The sequence below is a fragment of the Pezoporus flaviventris genome, unplaced genomic scaffold, assembly GCF_033815535.1.
Source record: "Pezoporus flaviventris isolate CSIRO_AGI_PZ_B2104156 unplaced genomic scaffold, CSIRO_AGI_Pfla_v1 ptg000006l, whole genome shotgun sequence".
NCBI lineage: Eukaryota > Metazoa > Chordata > Aves > Psittaciformes > Psittacidae > Pezoporus > Pezoporus flaviventris.
In genome coordinates, this window is record NW_026892554.1 from 949566 (window position 1) to 966035 (window position 16470).

Below are 16470 nucleotides of genomic sequence, written 5' to 3' on the forward strand. Positions count from 1 at the left end.
AACAACAGGTTTTTCTCAGATGCCAACAGGCTCCCAAAGTACTGCCACTGCCTCCTGATGCCTTTTCCTCGTGTCACAGCGCTCGCCATGGCCCACATCCCCACGACCAGATGAACATTACCTGGCCCCTGATCAGCAGGGTCTGGGCACACTTTGCTGAAGAGAATGAAGTTACTCATTACTTTAGGGCTGTGTTTCCATGCCCTGCCCCAGGGAAGGCCTGCGGGAGGAGCCTGCCCAGCACACACGTTTGTTCACTCCATCCAAAAGGCAAAGCTGAGGATTCAGCAGCAGCGGCCAAAGCAAACAACTGCCCCGGGAAGTTCTGCTGCTTCCAGTGTTTGCTCTCCTGCCCGCAGCTGTGTTTGAAACACTCCATCAACTACAACAGCACTTCTGCCACTCAACTCATGTCAAACACTAACCCAGCCCTTGACCTGGGACCGAGATGACAGCGCTTCTTGAGACAGCCCGACTGCATGTGCTGAAAACAACGCGCCCAAGGAAGAGAAAGCACATCTGGGCTCTCAAGAGAGCCTGCTCCCGTAGCTTTCAGAGCTCCTCCAGCCATTGAAAAGCCACTGCCCCTGGGACGATGCTCAAAAGTCCTTTTCTCTCCCATCCCCTGGGAGAAAAGCACTCTGACAGCCAGGGCTTTGGCTGAATCCAATGCAACAGTGATTTGGTGACCAAGGGGGCATCTGAGGAGCATATGGGGGACCCTAAAAATCCTGGAAGGGAACAGGCTGCTCCTTCATCACTGCCTGGATGCTTCCAGGGGGGAGCCAGTGCTGGCTGTGGAGGCAGCAGGCTGGGTGGAGGCAGCCTCCAGCCGGGCACAGACCAAAGATCCCTCCTGGAATGCAACGGGGTGATAAACAGCAGCGGGATTTGTCAAAAGGGCTCTGAGTCAGGCTCAAAGAACGACTGGTTTTCTTTCCTGTCGCTAAAGGACACTAGATGTGTTTTGTAACGGGAAGCAGGGAGTCTTTGCTTTGTTTGAGTCATTGCAACTGCTCCCTGCCTGCGGGAGAGGCTTGTAAGTGGAAGGAGACAGAGCAAACTGCCCTCCCAGAAGCTTCCATTGCCCAGTGGTGGGATAACCCTGGGATGCCCATAGCACTTCAAAAGCACATCATTCAGACCAATAACTGCATGAGCACAGAATCCCAGCCTGGTTTGGGTTGGAAGGGACCTCAAAGCTCATCCAGCTCCAACCCCTGCCACAGGCAGGGACACCTTCCACTGGAGCAGCTTGCTCCAAGCCCCTGTGTCCAACCTGCCCTTGAGCACTGCCAGGGATGGGGCAGCCACAGCTTCTCCGGGCACTCTGTGCCAGCGCCTCAGCACCCTCCCAGGGAAGAGCTTCTGCCTAAGAGCTCAGCTCAGTCTCCCCTCGGGCAGGTTCAAGCCATTCCCCTTGGCCTGTCCCTACATCCCTTGTCCCAAGCCCCTCTCCAGGTTTCCTGCAGCCCCTTTAGGCACTGGAGCTGCTCTCAGGTCTCCCCTTCAGGAGCCTTCTCCTCTCCAGGCTGCCCCAGCCCAGCTCTCTCAGCCTGGCTCCAGAGCAGAACTGCTCCAGCCCTCGCAGCATCTCCATGGCCTCCTCTGGACTCGCTCCAACAGCTCCACGTCCCTCTGGTGCTGGACACAGGAGTGCAGGGGGCTCTCCCAGAGCGGAGCAGAGGGCTTTGCCGTGCTTCATGGGGCGATAAGGACACGTTGGGTTCCTCTCCTCAGCAGGGTCCCATGGAGGGGCACAGGCTCACTTACGTGGGGCTGCTGCACTGCCTCTCCGCGCTCTGCACGCCCGCGCCGCAGCTGCGGGAGCAGGCAGCCCAGGAGCTCCAGGAGCTCCAGCCGCCGTTGATGGCGTCGGGACGGAAGCCCACGGGCACGCACTCGCCATTGAAGCACCACTGCCAAGGGACAGAAAGCAAGGTTTAAGGATGTAATAACTGACAGTGAGTCAGAGAGCCCGGCCGCGGGGAGCAGGGAAGCCCAGCACCCATGTTGCTGCAGGAGCATCCGTGCTTCTTTCGCACAGAGGTACCTGGGGTCAGCCGGGATGTGCCAGAGCCTCGCACACCCCTAAGCCATGGGGAATTCGGAGAAGTTGGGCTGTTTTGGGGACTTGTCTGAGGGAACACAGCCAAAACTGTCCTGGGACCCCTCAGCCAGAGGGGAGAACCAGCAAGGCACAGCCACAGGCAAAGTGGAGGTGTCACAGGGAGCAATGTCTGAGCCCGTGGCCATTCCTGGTGCTCTGGGGCCAGCGGAGGGGACACCGAACCTGACCATGGCAGACATCTACAGCTGGTTTTGTAACCCTGTAGTTTTATGCTACCTTGGGCAGGAAATGCCTGTTCCAGAGGAGCAACGTGTGACAGCTCTGTTCCAGGGGGGCCGTGGTACATCCTCACCCACGCAAGGGTGACCAGAGCTGGCTGCAGACACCCGGTCCCCTCCACACCCCATGCAGCACCCACCGAGCTGTCATGGGTGCTCCTGGACCCCTCCACACCCCAGACGTGGGAGAGGAGCTTCCCCTGCAGGGGTACAAGTTCTGCAGAGGAGCACCCACCGCTGCAGCAAACGCAGAGCGGGACAAGCCCTCTGCTCTCCTGCCATGGTAATGAACTGCGGGTTCCACCCTCTCGAGGCGTTTTCAGCTTCCCTTGGGCAGAGCAGGGGCAGTGGGCTGAGCTGGTCCCTGTGTGCAGGACCAGGGGGCTCTGCTCCCCATTACCTTGTTCTCCCCGCAGGCCGTGCCATCAACAGCAGCGTCCAGCTTGGAGTGGCACGTGTTCCCCACCGTGCACCACAGCGTGTTGCAGACGCTCTGCGGGAAAACACAGACGTGCAGGACGTGGTTACTGCAACGGCATCAGCAGACCTCAGAGCAGCTTCCAGTATGTGAAGGGGGCCTATAGGGATGCTGGGGAGGGACTCTTCATTAGGGACTGTAGTGACAGGACAAGGGGTAATGGGTTCAAACTGAAACAGGGGAAGTTTAGATTGGATCTAAGGAGGAAATCCTTTCCTGTTAGGGTAGTGAGGCACTGGGATGGGTTGCCCAGGGAGGCTGTGAATGCTTCATCCCTGGCTGTGTTCAAGGCCAGGTTGGACGAGGCCTTGGATGAGATGGTTTAGTGTGAGGTGTCCCTGCCCATGGCAGGGGGGTTGGAACTGGATGACCTTAAGGTCCATTCCAACCCTAACCATTCTATGATTCTATGATTCGTTTAACTTGCAGGGAGAGGACACAAAGCCCCCACCCTCAGAGCTGCACCAGCCCCTGTTACATCGGGGGGGGACGGGACCCATTGCTTACGTCCATGTCGTCGCAGAAGGTGGAGTAGGCGCCGTACTGCAGCCGGCACTGGTGGCCCACGTCGTAGAGGACACCCGGGGGTACCAAGGGGTAGTCCAGCACCTCACGGGCTGGGGGGTCATCCAGGCACAGCCCCCAGCCCCGGCTGAAAGACAGAGGTCACAGCAGCATCACCACCAGCCCCGCACACCCGTAACAGTGCTCCAGCAGTGCCTAATGGAGCACCCAAACATTAACTCGTTGATGTCCCACCACGATGAGGAGCAATTAGTATTTCTGCTGCTATGACCCCGGCTCTCAAATCAACCCCAGAGTTGCTCCAGCACACGGGTGGGCACTTGGGGTACCAGCTCCCCGAGCGATCACCCCACAGCCCCTGGGAATAGAGGGTTATGGGGAAGACAAGGCAGCAGCAGCTTCCCCATGCAGCTGCCAGGCCGGGGCCTTGCACCGTCCCCTTTTCCCCTCTGAGATGCCCCTGTCAGAAAGCCAGAAATACCATTTTTTCCTCGGAATAACCCCCTGGATTTCTGCTCTGTGAACAGGCCCTCAGCCAGGACCCTGCCTTCAGCATTCAAGGCAAGAGTTCTGCCGAGCAAACATTTCACTGCTCAGCAGCAGGTGCTGTCCCTGTGTTCATACATCACCCTGACCCCAGAAACATCCCCCCGGAGGCCACAACCCGCGTGTCAATGCCCTGCTGATAGCAATGAAGTTGATTGCCAGCAGCAAAACGCATTCACCCTCATATCTGCTGCTGCAAACTGTGCTCGCACTGCACTGCACAGGACTGCAAAGGGATATTAGAGCTGAGCCACTGAGGCGGCTGGGGGCAGGCAGCCAGGCTGCAGAGCCGCAGGGACAGCCCTGCACGGGGCTCGCTGCTCCCAGTGCTTTCGCTACGATACTCCACAAACACACAAGACACTCTCACTAGTTCAGCTTCCAGTGTTGATGCAAACAAGGCTGTTTCCAGCAAGGCAGAGCCCCTGGCGAGCGTTCCTCAGCAGATTAGATTACTTGGGCTCGTTGTGATTGGGAACAGGTTTAAATGAACGTGAAACAAGACTCTTTTTTTAACCCAAACCAACAACACAGAAACAAGGGTCAGCAGTATGGCAGAGCTCCTGCTTGGGGGGCTGGCAGTCCCATGGGGTGATGCCCAGCTGAACCAGCACCCCCTCCTCCCTTCCCATCCCACCCCAGTGAAGTCCACACTGGTAAACAGCTCACTTGGTGGGGACAGCTCTTCAAATACCTTATATTGTTTCATAAGCAGCCTCCCTTTTGGAAATATCAGATTGCTTTCAGCAGTCCAGGGCCCTGACAGTCTCTATTCCACGCTCACAACAGAGGGAGCATCCTTCCTCTCCCAGGCAGGTTGGAGGGGCTTGGAGCAAGCTGCTCTAGTGGAAGGTGTCCCTGCCCGTGGCAGGGGTTGGAACTGGATGAGCTTTAAAGTCCCTTCCAACCCAAACCATTCCATGGGTCTATGACACTGGTGTTCCTCAGGACGAGTTTGTCTATTCAGGTACTAGCACATGGGATGATGCACATCATCCCCAAACCACCACAACCCTCCTTGTCCTCTGATCTGCTTTGAGTCACTTTGTCTTGTCCCAGCTTATGGGACAGATCTCTGCCCCAGCATGGGGGGTGATTGATTTGCTGTCAGCTCTCCAGTGCTCTGTTCAAAACCTATTTCTTCATTAAATATTTTACAATCTTCCTACTGGTGCCTTCCATTGGCCAAAACACATTCCCGAGCCAGGAAAAACTGGCAGGAGTTTCCCTGTGGCTTGGCAGGGGTATGCAGTAAACCACACTCGGCACTGAAACCACGCAGGGTCTGCCTGCTTCAGTCCTTCATTAACGAGCCCGGTGATGGAGGGGATGGCAGGATGATTAAACCTCCATATGGGAGCAGGCTGGGAGGATCTGCAGCTACAGCTGAGAGCAGGATTAACATTCCAAAAGCTCTCGGAGAACGGGAGGAAGGGTCCAAAAAGCCAAGACGGAATTCAACAAAAACAAAGTGGAGTTTGGGAAGAATCAGCTGCACAAACAGGGACTTGGCAGAACTCAAAGGCAGGGGAAGACCAGTCATCCCCAGGCTCCAGGGAGCGGCTGGAAGGAGCACATGGAAGGATGATGGTAGAAACCAGCAGCACTGTGCAAAGGGGCTGAAAACCTGGTTGTCTGGACTAGAGAAAAAGCTGAAGGGAGATGAGACAACCTGCAGCTGTGCCAAGGCTGCTGCTGAGATGAAGGGAGGCTGCTCTGTGCCATTGCATGCCTGTGGTGCAGGCATGAGACACTGGATCCCGTTTCATAAGGGTATTCCACCAGGCAGGCTGCGAAAGAGCTCATGTCAGTGTGAGGGTGGAGAGCAAAGAGCCCACAGCATCTTCTGACTCCTCTGAGGGTTAGAGGGGGAAACCATGGAACACCAAAAAGGGCTCAAAGATGCTTACATGTGCTTGTAAAATAATCAACTTTTGTAAAATAATCAGCATCATCTGAGTGCCATTTCTGTTTTCAAACGCGAGATCCCTTCCAAGCACATCCAGCAACCCCAGGTCAGCTGGGTCTCATTTTCTGGCTCATTCCTTCCCATTCTCCTGCCAACATCCTATTATAAGGCACTCATGTCTGTGCTGGCTATGAGCCTCTCCCTTGCCTGGGGGATGTCACAGCCGGTGGAAGATGCCTGCCAGGATCTGCTCCACTCTCAAGGAAGAGCTGCCCCTTCTCTGGGGACAAAGAGACCCAAACCCAAGCAGGGAAGCATCCAGCTGCTCCCTTTCTTCCCCCTCGCAGCCCAAGGTTATCGCAAGCAGGAAATGCTTAACTCCAAAGTGAAGGTTAAAAGCAGAAGGCCAAGAACACTGAATATGAGAAAGCTCCGTTCCACCAAGAGCCACAAATCAACAACTGCTCCCCCTGCGTGGAGCCAGGGCCATGTGTTCCGGGATGGGATCTGGAAATGGAGCTCAGCCCCGGGCAGCCTCCCCGTGGTCCTCACCCAGCTCTGCCCACCGCTGTTTCTTACTGATGCTCCCACTGTTTTCTAACCATCCTGTAGCAAGGAAGGAAAACGATTCCCCAGTGCAAGGCACTGGCTGAGAATCACACATCTCTGGGCTGCTTTCCTAGGAACTTCATAACAACAGGCTGAAAACAGCCACGGGGTGCTAAAAATATACAAATGCACAGAAGAATCTGGCTCAGTCTCGTTCCCTCACGTGGTGCCTCCTGCCTCCATGCAAACATCAGCTGCGGAGAGCAGCGAAGGAAACCTCTGGCTCTATCTAAGCCACTGCCCAAACTGCTCTATCTAAGCTCTATCAGTGCCACTGCCCAAACACTCGCGCTGCTGCTCTGTTCAAACCCATCCTTCACCGCAAGGCCTGAGGCAACCAAGGGAGACAAAAGCATCCCCTGACTCCTGGCTCAGCTCCCACTCACAACCCCAAGCCCTGAGCCACCTCCAGCACCTCCTGAGGGAGGAAGAAGAGGAAGGGAGGACAAAGAGGAAGGGAGGAAGAAGAGGAAGGGAGGACGAAGAGGAAGGGAGGACGAAGAGGAAGGGAGGACGAAGAGGAAGGGAGGACGAAGAGGAAGGGAGGACGAAGAGGAAGGGAGGACGAAGAGGAAGGGAGGACGAAGAGGAAGGGAGGACGAAGAGGAAGGGAGGACGAAGAGGAAGGGAGGACGAAGAGGAAGGGAGGACGAAGAGGAAGGGAGGACGAAGAGGAAGGGAGGACGAAGAGGAAGGGAGGACGAAGAGGAAGGGAGGACGAAGAGGAAGGGAGGACGAAGAGGAAGGGAGGACGAAGAGGAAGGGAGGACGAAGAGGAAGGGAGGACTTACTCGAGGAATCGTGTGATGTACTCCCGGCTGCAGCGGGACCAGGTGAGTGGGGACGTGTCATACAGGAGCTGTGGAGACATGATGAAAGGTCTTTTCCCAACTGGCTCACAGTCATTGCTGCTTCCATCATGCTGAATCCCAAAACTGTGTAAGAGCACAGCCCCACAAAGGAGAGGTGAGCCGCACGCCGCTACAACCGCGCAGCCTCTCCGCTCCCAGCACAACGACACCCAGCGCCGGCCACCACAAACCATCCCTGCTCTGGGGGACTCGGACACCGACACTGGCCCTGCCTGTGGGGGACACTCAGTGACAGCAGGGACACTGCTCCGACCTCTGTCCCACGCTTCGGGTTCAGCTGTCTTAGTGAAAAGTCAGCCAAGCAGGAAGTAATGGGAATATGGAACGAGATCAGGTTCATTAAACTGATCGGGTATGGGGTTTTACCACACAAAGATACTTGGAGCAAGCTGCTCCAGTGGGAGGCATCCCTGCCCATGGCAGGGGGTTGGAACTGGATGAGCTTTAAGGCTCCTTCCAACCCAAACCACTCTTTGACTCTGTGATTTCATATTATTTACTATGATGTTCAAGTGATCTGGTCAAAATGTAATTGACATTATGGCAAGCAAATTTCCGCTGCTGCTTCTATACACAGGTCCTGTTTTAAAGCTTCCCAACGGGCAAACCTCCTCTCCAAACCCTTCAGCATCGGCAACCCGGGATAACAGCCAACAGACAAAGGCGGGTTCTCCAGGCTGCCTTGCCCTGGGTGATTTTCCTCAAACCTGGAGCAACCGAAAACTTCAACCTGAAGCGAAATTCCCCAGCAGAGCTCTCACGGGTACGGAAGGTCTGCACCAGTGAGGAGCCGACGGCAACCTCCTCCCGGCTTCCACCCGCGCCTTCGCGAGCCCCGACTGAGCAGCGCAGGGGACCGAGGGCAGAGGAGAGGAGGAGGAAGCTGGTGGTACCTGTGTCCGAGCTCATGGGCCACGGTGAAGGCCAGCGGCAGCCCCGTGTCCTCGTTGATGTTGCAGCTCCTGTGGGGCTGGCACATCCCCGCCACGTGGGACAGCCCCAGGGTCTCGCAGGGTCTGTTCATCGCTGCGCAGATGTCCTTCCTTGGGTGACCGACACAGACACAGAGCAGAGAGGGGGGGTGAGGCGGGCAGGAGCACGGGATGCAGCCCAGCCCATGAGGGAGACACACGCACACGGGCCAAACAGAAGTGAGAATGGAGACATCCAACGTCTTTCCGCAATGGAAAGATTTACGACCTTTCCCTTCCCCTTTACTCTCCCAGTGTCCCTGGCTTATTATGAAGCCTGATTAATGGGAAGTGCTAGCCAGCCTGGCTACGTTATTCCATTGTGTAAATAAAGCTGATGCTGGGAATAATGAAGCAATTACTACGTTGCTTGGGGAAGCACATCCCAGGAGTGCTGTGGTCCAGGGCAGAGCAGCTCCAGCCACCCAGGAAGAGCAACTCCATTGAAGTGCAGGGCCTTAAGTGCTTTATTTCTGCTACAAAGCAAACTGCCTAACGAAGATAAAAGTGCTGTGGGTTGTGAATGATCACACAAACCACCGGGATACCTCCAGCAGCCAAGTCCCTGCAGCCTGAAACCATCAAACTGCTTTTCTTTGACTGCAAGGTGTAGAAACTTGGCCAGAGGTATGAATTCCTGCGAGCTTCATGGGGGGGTCAGGGGCCTTCTCAGAAGCTCCTCTGCCAACCTACATTAGCCTCCAAGGGAAAAAGGAGAGTTAATCCCTGTGTACATCTCCTGACAGGATCCAGCCATTCTTGGGCTTGGCAACAGGGCCATGGGGAAAACCTGGTTCGGAAACCTCCACTTCTACTCAACCGGGAGCTGTCTCCGGGTTTAAACCTGAGATGCGAGACCAGTTCCAGCATGAGGAGCAGGCTCCCTTCAGGTTTCATGTCACACATCTGATGGGCAAGTGTCCAGGCAGGGCTTAGGCACGGAGAGCAAGTTTCCAACAGCTCCCACTGAGATGTCCCCCTGCCTGCAGATGGTTCTGGCTGCCAGAACAGCACCTGCAGCATAAAATCAGCACACGGGCACAATACCTTGTGAGCAGGACTGCGACGTCGTGGTGCAGGGGATGGGAATCTCCTTTGACGTTGATGCTCTTCTGCCATTTGCAAAAGCTTTTCAAGGTGTTGTCTGCATGGTGGGAGATCTTCAGATCCTCCTGCCAATGTAAATAAAAGTCTGCTGTGATATTGGTGCTGGATCCCGCTGGGTTTTAGGATGCAGCAGGGAAGGGTCTGATTTCAGACTCAGCAGAGTGGAATTGGGAGTAACTGCCATGAGGATGGAATTGCTCCATAGTTATAGGTTGTAGGTGGGGTGGGAATACAGTGCTGAGTGGGAATACAGCGCGGGGTGGGAGTACAGCGCCTTTCTGCTTTTTTGTCATCTCTAATTCAACCAAAACATTAACTCATCTGGTAATGGGGGTTAAGAAACACTGCAGGAAAATATCCCATCCTGCCTGATGGCAGAGGATGCAGCTGAGCCCATCTGAGTGGCACCAGGATCCCTGAGAGCCCCCGCTGCAGCTGGGAGCACAAACATCCAGTGATTCACATCCCCCTGCTACCGGTGGCGATGCTGAGTTACCATGAATTATCCTGGGAATCAGACCTCAGAGCTCCTCTGGCTGTGCCCCTGACCTCACCATAGCTGCAGCCCACAAAGACAAGCAAGGCACAAGCACCTGCATTTCTCTTACCCGAACTCATCCAGGCCATGAAGACAGCACAAGAGGGAGGTTACGGGCTTTCAAGGCCAGCTCTCAGTGTATCCCAGCCTGGCTGCCAGGCTGCCAGTGAGTCACTGTGTTTTCTCCTTACCTCTTCATCCTCCAGCAGGATGAGTCGCACTATGGCAATGTTGATGGGGTTCCCAATGCTGGCGTGGTGGAACAAACCTGCCACCTGCAACAGCAAGAGCCAAAGAAATAAAGCCTGAAGGAAAGACCTTGCCCTGTGTCACTGCTGGGAAGGGCTGCAAGGGAGCACAGCTCGAGGGGAACACACCGAATGTTGCTGCCAACATCTCTGGGAATTCCCCGGAACAAGACCAGATGCAGACCTGGACTAAAGCATTTGGAGTGTGATGATACCCGTGCAAAATTGATCTAATCTGTGTAGCACATTGAAACTCATCCAGGAATGCCTGGGGGAACACCTCTGCCTTCAATAGAGGTGTTTAACATCTCAAAGAAGGCCTGACCTCCCGGGGTGCCTTCATCAACCCCAGAAACCCGGGGATGTTTCTGAGGTCCTCTGCCCAATCTCACCCTCTTTTCTGGCCGTCAACCAAAGCTCTCTTCTGAAATGCAAATAGGTGCTACCACAGCGGCAGAAGAGCGAACAGACTCAACCGACTCACCCTGGTTTATCTGTTTCCTTTATGGCACCAGCAAGTCCTTACAGATTCTCAGTGGAGACCCCCACAATCTGGTTCTCCTTCCCTTAACCGTCCTAAGTGGCACCTTCCCAGGAACGCTGTTCCTGTCTCTCCTGCTAACCAGGCCAGTGCTGGCACTGGATCCCTCTGCGGGTATGGCCAGCCCTGAGTGCGAGCGAGTCTGAGCCTAAGCTCCCAGCTCCCTGTGGGTTTCTCCTCCTCTAAGGAGGTTTCCTTATCATGCAGAGGGTCATGGGTGGCCCTCGGACAAGTTTCGGGGTGGTTTCAGCTTCATCCCTGTGCCCAAGTCTCCCTGCACTGAGATTCTGGCCTCAGGCTCACTGACACCAACCCATCCTCCCATGGTGGATGCAGCCCTGAGCAATGCAGAAAAGCCACTGCGCGGGTGGGAACGGCCTGTCTGGAGAGAGGTTTGCTGAGGTCCCACCAGGGATGAGTCCTGGCAAGCCCAGTGGTCTTTATGCCTCACAGCCACGTCCCCGAGGAGCCATGGGAGGAGCAGGACTCACCATGTTCATCACGGTCAGCACGTACTTCTCGATGCTCTCGCTCCCGTGGTATTCTATCATCTTGGTGTCTGCCACCACCAGCGTTTCCACCCACTTCTCCTTGCTGATGGAGCGCTGCTTTATTCTTCTCCTCCGGTGCTGCTTCTGTTCCCATCTTTCCCTCCGCTTCTCAGACCTCTCCAGGCTTTCCTGGGATTCTGAGGGATCAAAGGAGATAAAAAAAAGACTTTGTTGTTTTGATGAAATGTTTGCAACTTTGCTAAAACCTCATCAAGAGATGCCCGAGCGTGCACCACCGAGAACCAACCCCCAGCGTTTGTGACTGTCACCCCAGGCAGAGACAGTTCCCCAGTACCATATGCTCTGCACCCCTAACACTGGACTTGATGCCTTGAGCCAAATCCCAAAGCTCATCAGTGTCCTGGGCAGGCTGGGGTGTTGCAGCACTGCACAGAGTCCCTTCAGCCACACAGAGACAGAACTCTGCTCCTTCCCATAGATAAACAACAGGAACATTCATGGGGCTGAAAGGGACCGGAGGAGAGCTCGGATGCTCCTCACGCACACCAGCAACTGGGAATTCTCAAGCAGAGACTTTTCCTGTGACACCGCTCCAAGATCAAGGTCAGGGTCAGTCCCAAGCTGGGTAAAGGCTTTACAAACCACATCCCACACAGTGGGAATTGCTTTTATGACCAGTTTCTACGGGCTCAGCCTTACTTTAACAATGGACTTTTACATTTTAGGGACTATACTGTACGTTAGCTGTGAAAGAGAGTTTTATCCCCCAGCCTGAAAAATCCCAACTATCTCGATAATTTGATGCACTGCTAATACCACTGTGACAGTTTAATCACAACAGCTTCCTTGGAGCTTGTTCCCATTGTGTCCTTTGCTGCTAAGCTTCCAGCCAGGACGTGAAGGTACTGCAGAGAGGATGGGGCAGAGGGCTCCCAGGGAGGCATTTTCCCTTTGAGCTCCCTCTTAAACTCTTGTCCAGCTGCACACACAGCCTGCCCTCGGTATTGACAGAAGCTAAATAACACCTAACAGCCTAACACCAGCTGGCTGCACCGTGCTTTGCAAAGAAAGCCAGCAATCCATCACACAAAACAAAAGGCTTGCAGTAATTAAAGCCCTGCAGACTCCTGGTTTCCTGCCCAGGGCACACTTCACGTCCACTCTGCTAGCCCAGATTGCAAAAGGGATTCACACGGGCTCTATTACACCCAGTGAAAGTCATTTACCATGAGCAGACTTCGAAGTCTAGAAGGAGCCCTTATGATAGTTACCATAGATTAAATGATAAACTTAGATTAACAGAAGAATGCCTGAAAATAACCTGATTACAGGAAAGCCTGAAAATAACCTGATTACAGGAAAACCAAACCAAACCACCAAACCCCCTTTTGTGAAAGCAGGGAGCCCTAAGAAATGTGCAAACCAAGATGCACTGTGTGAAGATGCAGCTCCACTCATGCAGATGAGGAGCAAAGCGCCCGTGAGCTGCTGGGGATGTGCTGAATTCCTCAGTACATGAAATCTCGGCTTTGGGAGTTTCTCCAGCCCATCTGCTCTAGACAGAGGAGCAGGAACCAGCAGGAACCCTCTGCCCCACACAGACTGACTCTGGGGCAGCGACTGGGTTTCACTCCCAAAGTCCAAGGCCCCAGCAGGTCAGAAACCAGCGTTTGCAAGGAAATGGAACCAAACCCTCAGTCTCCACGGCACGGGGGGCTTTGCAGCAGGGCCAGAGGAAATGAGAATGAGAGGCCTGAGGTTCAGCACGGGCTGAGTCAGGTATGTGACAAACGTAAGCAAACACAGAAAATGGGCAGGAGAAAAATGACCCCAAGCCTGTGTGCAGCGATGCCTGTGGCTCGTGGGTGAGCTCTCCCATGATAAAACTGCCTGTGGAATGGCTGCATTGGCACCCCTGGGGCCAGGGGCTGTTCCACATGAGCAGCTCCAGGCTGTTGGACGCTCACCCACCAGCAGCATCGTAGTGGTTGTCTATATTGGGCTGAGGGTTTTCTTTCTTGCCAGCCTATGTGGCAAAGGGAACCTCCAGCAAAACTCAGACTAAGAGCCGTGAGTGTCATTGATGGGTGCTGGAGGTTGAGATGGGAGCTGAATGCCAGGTTTAATGAGTCTGTGGAGGCGATGCAGTGGGTTAAGGCTTGGACCTGCTCCCTTTATGTATGAGGTGCTTCATATGAATCACAGCTGCTGCCGGCTCACTGCAGAACTGCAAGAGGAAGGGGACCTTACCTTGCACACCGCAAGTCTCCTGTGGAGCTGGTGGCCTCCTGCCTGCCTCTGCCCCCAGCTCGGGTGCCTGGCGCTTGTATATCCTGTGGGGCTGTGCTGCTCCATCCTCCCGAAAGCTGCTGGACACTGGCTCGATGAAGTAGTCCTCATCCATGAGCCGGAACACACCTTTCTGGCAGGGAGAGACAAAGTATCGCTGTGAAGCTGTCTGCATACAGCACAGACCCACATGAAGAACCTGGGAATGGAAGAGGGCTTGCAACTGGTACTATGGCTATATTAAGCTCTAAACTCCCAGACAAAAGAGAATAAACCAGCATGGAGCAATCGGTAAGACAGCAAAAAGCTAAAGAGATCCCATCACAAAGTACAGATGGGTGGTGAGCCCCATGGGTGTCTGACAGTGCAGAGCTCAGGGGATGCAGGGACGCTGAGAAATGCCTCCTCCAGAGAACCAGGGCACACATAAAGTGTCAGACCATTCCCACTGCACCTCTGCTGACCTTCCTGGAGACCTCAAAGGATGGCTCTGACTGCAGTGCAGCACCAGCGCTGCGAGCAAGCATTGCACCAACAGAGGTGTTTCCTGAGCAAAACCCCCTCAGATGCAGCCGGTTGCTTCGGGCCGTTGGCAGCACCACTTTCCCGACACAGAGCCACAGTGATTTCAAGACTGGGTAGAGAAGGTTTAAAGCAACTTCAGGCTGAGTTCTGCTCACTGTTTATGGGCTGCAGACCCTCTCACAGCCTTGCGCTGATGCCTCGAGTGAGCGAAGAACTTCTTCTGCTTCATAAAAGCCAATAGTAATCCCCAGCACGATACTGTTCATTTTCAACACACTTTACAGACCTCAGTGATGGTGTTCACCAAACACCACAATGGAATGGGTGTTTTCAAGTGACACAATAGACGGGTAGCAAATTATTCAGTAAGTAACTTCTTCTTTTGCTCTCCTGTCTGTGTTTAATTCACAGAGCAGTTTAATTCTGGATGAGCTTTAAGGTCCCTTCAGCCCAAACCAGTCTGGGATTTTATGGTTGAAGTCTTGAACTTCCCTGGCAAAGTGCTGACACAACAGCTTTCCTTGGGAAAGGCCGCCCAGCTTTCAGCCACACTTCAAACCCATCTGCAGTGGAACAGGGCAGTGGAGGTGCCCACAAAACATGGTTTCCCTGCACAGGAGCTGCGCTATCTAACGCCCCCCGGGCACCCAGCAGCTGTGCTATCTAAACCCCCCCGGGCACCCAGCACCTTGCTCTCAATGTGTTCCTCATCATCCCACATTTAGTACTAGAAGGCGGAGGTGAAATGAGAATTGCTCTTTGGGAATTCGATCACAAACAAGTAAACACTCCCGGAAAGTTCCCAAACCGCTGGAATCCATGGGAAATCTACAGTCAGCTCATCCACAGCTGCACCGAGCCTACGGGATGAGGATCCCGACTCACTGCTGCCGGGAGGAGCTTCGCTATTGCTTTCAGCAGCAAAGAGGCTTTCCCACAGCTCCTGCTCTGTCCTGTGCAGGAGGGATCTGTACTCACCAGGCCATCGCAGGTGCTGAGCGCGGCCGGACCCCCCTGCAGCGCCCGGCTCCGAACCTCCCCGATCATATGGCAGGAGTTGTAGGGCTGAGACTGGATCTTGGCGCTGGCGATGCCCCCGAATCGCCTCTCGGTGACGAAGCCGGGCGCCAGGAGGTTGTTGTTGAGGCTCAGGTTGAATTTCAGGGGTTGTCCTTTGTAACGCAGCTCATAGAAGGCAGGAAACTTGCTCCTGGAGGAAAGGGACCTGCGGTGGAGGGCTCGGTGGGCCAGGTCATAGGACAGGAAGGAGCCGCTCTCGTCCACCTTAATGGGATGAACGATGTCGCTGCTGGAGTACGGCGGAACGGGCTCTGGGGAGGAAGGGGTCCTGTGGTTACCTTTGGGGCTCATCTCCCCTCACGCTGACCCCCCGGGGCAGCCCGGTGGGGTCTGGTACCCAGACAGCAGCTGGACCTCGTAACTGGTGTCCCCGTGGGGGCACAGGCAGAGCCCCACAGCCATGGGGCGCATGGACCCCGCTGGGTCCGGGCCGGGCTCTCTGGGAGAGGATGGAGGCGGGTAACGGGGGTCCCGCAGCTCCCGTTTCCACACGCACATTCCCGTTGTTCCGTTACAGCTGCGGGTTAAAAGAACCCAACCCAACCCAGCCAGCCGAAAACCACCAAACCCCCTCCAATCCCGGTGTGAAACGGCGTTTGGAAGCCGGCCCTGGGGGAAAAGCATCCCCCGGCACTGGGCACTGCCCCGGCTGGGTGGAAGCGAGGGAACCGGGGGGAACCGGGGTTCCCTGCCCAGCCAACGCGCCGACATCCCCGCGCGTCCCGCCCGCTCCCGCATCCCGTCCCGTTCCCCCCCCCGCTCCGGACCTGTCCGCTCGGTGCCTCCGCCCGGCTGCGCGCCCGCTGCCAGCGCCAGCGCGGCGGCGAGGCTGAGGAGCGCGGCCGAGGCCGGCATCGGTGCGGGCGGCGGGGCTCGGCGCGGCGGGGCTCGGGCACGCCGGTGGCGGGGGGCGGCCGGCGCCGGGAGCGGCTCCGCCTCTCGGGGTGTGCGCGGAGGGGGCGCGGGCAGCGGGAGCCTCAGCCCCACGGCGCGGCCGGCGGCGCCCCCTGGCGGTGCCGGTGAGGAGCTCCCTCACCGAGCCCCGGAGAATCGGTGCAAGAATGAGAAACGGAGCCGGGGCCGCGGCTTCCCCTGCGGCGCCTGTGCGTGCGTGCGTGCGTGCGTGCGTGTTAATTACCTTAATTGCATTTCGCAGTGGTAATGAGCTGGCAGCGGAGGAGCGGGATGGTTTGGTGCTAATTCAGCAACCCCTCGGGGCCAGCCCGCGGCGTTCCCGGGAGCGGCTGTACCCGCTGCCGCCGGCCCCGGGGGATGCAATCGCTTAATTAAAGCGATGTTATTAAGTATGCAAATGAGGCCTGAGCCCCGCGCGAACACGCTCCCTGGCGGCCGCCACGGGGAACGGGCAGC

The 16470-nt window shown here is 55.8% G+C and overlaps 1 protein-coding gene across 1 annotated transcript in view; it reads right to left on the minus strand.

Moving 5' to 3' along the window:
• ADAMTS7 (ADAM metallopeptidase with thrombospondin type 1 motif 7) overlaps window positions 1-15971 on the minus strand; it is a 38650-nt gene extending 22679 nt beyond the window's left edge. The window contains exons 1-11 of the mRNA XM_061446497.1: window positions 15867-15971; window positions 14998-15350; window positions 13456-13627; window positions 11185-11381; window positions 10096-10179; window positions 9307-9431; window positions 8182-8331; window positions 7208-7351; window positions 3335-3479; window positions 2750-2842; window positions 1774-1919 (exon numbers count right to left, since the gene is read on the minus strand). Of these exons, the coding sequence (XP_061302481.1) occupies window positions 1774-1919; window positions 2750-2842; window positions 3335-3479; window positions 7208-7351; window positions 8182-8331; window positions 9307-9431; window positions 10096-10179; window positions 11185-11381; window positions 13456-13627; window positions 14998-15350; window positions 15867-15954 (1697 nt within the window). The 5' untranslated portion in view covers window positions 15955-15971. The remainder of the gene's footprint in view (window positions 1-1773; window positions 1920-2749; window positions 2843-3334; window positions 3480-7207; window positions 7352-8181; window positions 8332-9306; window positions 9432-10095; window positions 10180-11184; window positions 11382-13455; window positions 13628-14997; window positions 15351-15866) is intronic.
• Between the last annotated feature and the right edge of the window lie 499 nt (window positions 15972-16470).